Raw genomic sequence first — 3,556 nt, forward strand, 5'->3', positions numbered from 1 at the left:
TAGCCATATCTCCTAGGTATTCAGCGCTCCCCCTTGCCTCTTCTTGTTTGGCCCTATTCTCCCTTCTCACCTCCTTCTCTTCTTCTCCAGACTCTTCCTCCTCTTAGTTTGCAGCCTACTCTTTTTTTTTTTTAAGAGTTAATTTTATTTATTTATTTATTTATTGGAGAGGTTTTTGCTATAGGGCGCATGCGCTCGCCAGACAGAGAGAGATAGAGAGACAGAAAGCTAGAAATCACCCCCCAGGGGGGGATGGCCACGCTGCAATCCCTTCTCCTCCATTCTCCTCTTGGGATCTTGGGCACGCACGCACACACACCTGGCATGAGCTTATGCCACCAGGTGGACTACATGGGAGTCCAGCGACATAGCCATTATGCTAACAGCTGGTCCCTAATTTTATTTATTATTATTTTAATTTGTTATAGGGCACACATGCTCACCAGAGATTGGAGAGGGGTGAGAGAGAGAGAGAGGGAGAGAGACAGAGAGAGAGAGAGAAAGCCACTAGGTCCGGGGCTCGAAACGTGGTTGGCCATGTGGAAGTCCAGTGCCTTAACCACTATGCCACCTGTGCCCCCCCCTTCTTTTTCTGCCCTAAGAAAAAGCCTTAAAGGTCTCGCAGTGCAGAAGGGGAAAGCCATCTGTAACAACCACAACTGCTCTCCATCAAGTGTTGAGATTTACATACAGTATCTCATTTAATCTTCAAAATAGCCCTTTAGTAGTTATGTCTTCATTCCAAAAGGTGACAGGTGTAGTGGCTAGAACCTGAACTCCAAAACTGCCTTGAATTTTGGCCATGCAACTTACCTGCTGTGTGACCTGGGAAAGTCACTCAGCCTGTTCGTGCCTCAGTTGCTTCATCTATAACAGAGATTATAGTTTCTTCCTCCTAGGGGTTGTGTAAGGATTAAGTTAACAATGATTGCTACAAGTAAACAGCATATGTGTATTAGTTAATATTAGATACTATTTTACAGAAGAGGAAACCAAGGGACACAGTAATTGTCTTGCTCAAGGTCACACAGGTACTACAAGGCAGAGTCCAGATTCAAGTGTGAGTGGGTGTTACCGCAATATCCACTAATGGCTACAGGAAGCATACACTAGGACTGCGAGTATAATTCCAGTCAGGACATTTTCAGGGCTTTTGTTAGCTAAGAGGACAGTAGAGGCAAAGACGGGCTAAGAGCGACTTGGCCAGAATCCAAGAAGGATTTTAATAAGGTTAAAAAGATTCCACTTAGTCACGTGTACTCTTGTGTCGGTTAATCATGCTCTCTCCACTCCCCTCTCCAGCTCTGGCACCCGCCATTACGCTCTCTATGCAGCTGAGTCTTTTTAGCTTCTGCTAATGAATGAGGACATACGGTCTTTGTCTTTTTAGACTCTGGCTTATTTCACTTAGCATTATTTCCTTCAAGTTTGTCCATTCTGCCTCAAATGACAGGAATTCATCCTTTATAATGGCTCATATGCCCTGATTTGATCATTACACACTGTATACATGTGTTGAAAAAAAAAAACAACTACACTTTACTCCACAAAAAATGTACCGTTATATGTAAATGAGAAAATACAATAGAAATGATTATTTAAAATTCTAAATATCTTCCTGTTCCTCTTTCTGAAAAGCCATTATCAATAATAACAGTAATTACAGGGAAAGGGATAGAAGGCAGTCTGTTAGTGAGCAAGAACTCCCAGGTACATAGTGGTTTTAGGCTTGTATATTAATTAGGTCACTGGAAAAGTCATGATGTATTTTTCTATGCAAACATGCCTCATGACTTTCCCAACAACCCCATATATTCTACATTTGCCAACACATAATGATAAAGGAACCTTTACTAAAAGATGTTGCAGGTTTTTCACTGTGAGAACTCGTTCCTGTTATAGAAGCCTCACTCTGCTCTCAACAATTGGGGAATGCTTATTTTTCACCTTATGTGATTTCTTCTGTCTTGTTTTAAGCCAATTTCACAGCTGTGGGAAGTAGATTAATGACAAAAGGCTCAGGACACCACATTTTAAAAGGACTTGAGCTAAAGTTTAGGGACTAGAATAATAAAAGCTCCAGGTACCAGTACTGTCCTGAAGCTTTGTGTTGGACGACAGGACTTGATTCTGAAACTTCTTCAGGGCACTCTGCTGGGACTGGAACAGTTGATACCATAACCCCACATAATGGAGATTGGATCAAATGAGTTATGCTGGTTTTCTTTCTTTTTTAAAATTTACATTAATTTGGGACCAGCAATTAACGTAATGGCTATGTCGCTGAATTCCCATGTAGTCGACCGTGGTTCAAGTCCTGGACCCAGTGGCTTAAACTCATGCTGGGCACATGTGCGTGCGTGCCCGACATCTCAAGAGAATGGAGGAGAAGGGATTGCGGCGCGGCCATCCCCTCAGGGGGTGATTTCTCGCTTTCTGTCTCTCTGTCTCTCTGGCGAGTACATGCGCCCTGTAGCAAAAACCTCTCTCTGAAAAAAAAAATTGACATTAAATCATTGCACATCTTTACAGCATTCTACATGGCTTTCCAAAGTATACATACAGTGCGTGTCAAACGAGTCAAAGAGATTACCATACACATCATCCTCGACATGTAACTTTCCATCCTTGCTGTTTTGCTATTTTTGAAACAGAGCTTCAATGTACCTATCTTGCCAATGGTTACACCCTTTTCTTTAGCCTTTTAAAAAAAAAATTGAAATAGGGCATGTGCATTCACCAGAGAGAGGGACAGAGAGAGAGAGAGAGAAAGAGAAAGAGAGAAGGAGAGAGAGACAAAGGGAAAATGAGAATGTACCCCTCCATGGGAAAAGGCCATGCCACTATCCATTCTCCTTTCAGGATTTTGGGCACATGTACACACATGCCTGGTTTGAGAAGCCACCAGGTCTGGGACTTGAACCACACAACTGGTCATGTGGGATCCAGCCGCCTTAACCGTCATGCCACTAACTGGTCCTAGCCATTTTTTTTTTTTGTTCTTTAGCACAGATAAGATGTTTAAATGAGCCAGAGACAAGAAGAGCCATTTTAATCTTCATAGCTATTTGCTAAGAGAGATAATGAGCTGATGATGGTCTATTTTATCCTAGAGAGTAAACCTTATACTTTTTTCATTACAAGTACTTTGAGCAGCAAAATGAATTATAGCAAGGTACGTATTTGATGCCTTCTGTCCTTTTTTAAAGAATTATTTTATTATAATAATACTAATTATTATTTAACTATTTACTATTAACTAATAATATTATAATAATACTAATTATTATTTAACTATTAACTATTAACTAATAATACTAATTATTATTTAACTATTAACATGGATCATGTGTGCTCACCAGAGAGAAACAGAGAGAGACAGGTCAAGTGAGAAAGCAAGCCACCAGGTCTGGGATTTGAACTGTGGTTGTCCATGTGGGTGTCCAGTGCCTTAACCACCACTTGCTGGCCCCACCTTCTCTCTTTTCATGATAAGGTGCTAACAAGGTGTGGTGTATTTTACTCAGCCCAAGTCTCTCTGGTTTGCTAAGAATTG

The 3,556-nt window shown here is 41.1% G+C and overlaps 1 protein-coding gene across 1 annotated transcript in view; it reads right to left on the reverse strand.

Annotated features, from left to right (window-relative positions):
• Positions 1–3,556, reverse strand: part of SLC25A43 (solute carrier family 25 member 43) — a 74,586-nt gene that overhangs the window by 48,744 nt on the left and 22,286 nt on the right. Inside the window, exon 3 of the mRNA XM_006168282.3 lies at positions 2,088–2,160. Coding sequence (XP_006168344.2) covers positions 2,088–2,160 — 73 coding nt within the window. The remainder of the gene's footprint in view (positions 1–2,087; positions 2,161–3,556) is intronic.

Source organism: Tupaia chinensis, unplaced genomic scaffold, assembly GCF_000334495.1.
Source record: "Tupaia chinensis unplaced genomic scaffold, TupChi_1.0 Scaffold145659_1, whole genome shotgun sequence".
Classification (NCBI taxonomy): domain Eukaryota; kingdom Metazoa; phylum Chordata; class Mammalia; order Scandentia; family Tupaiidae; genus Tupaia; species Tupaia belangeri.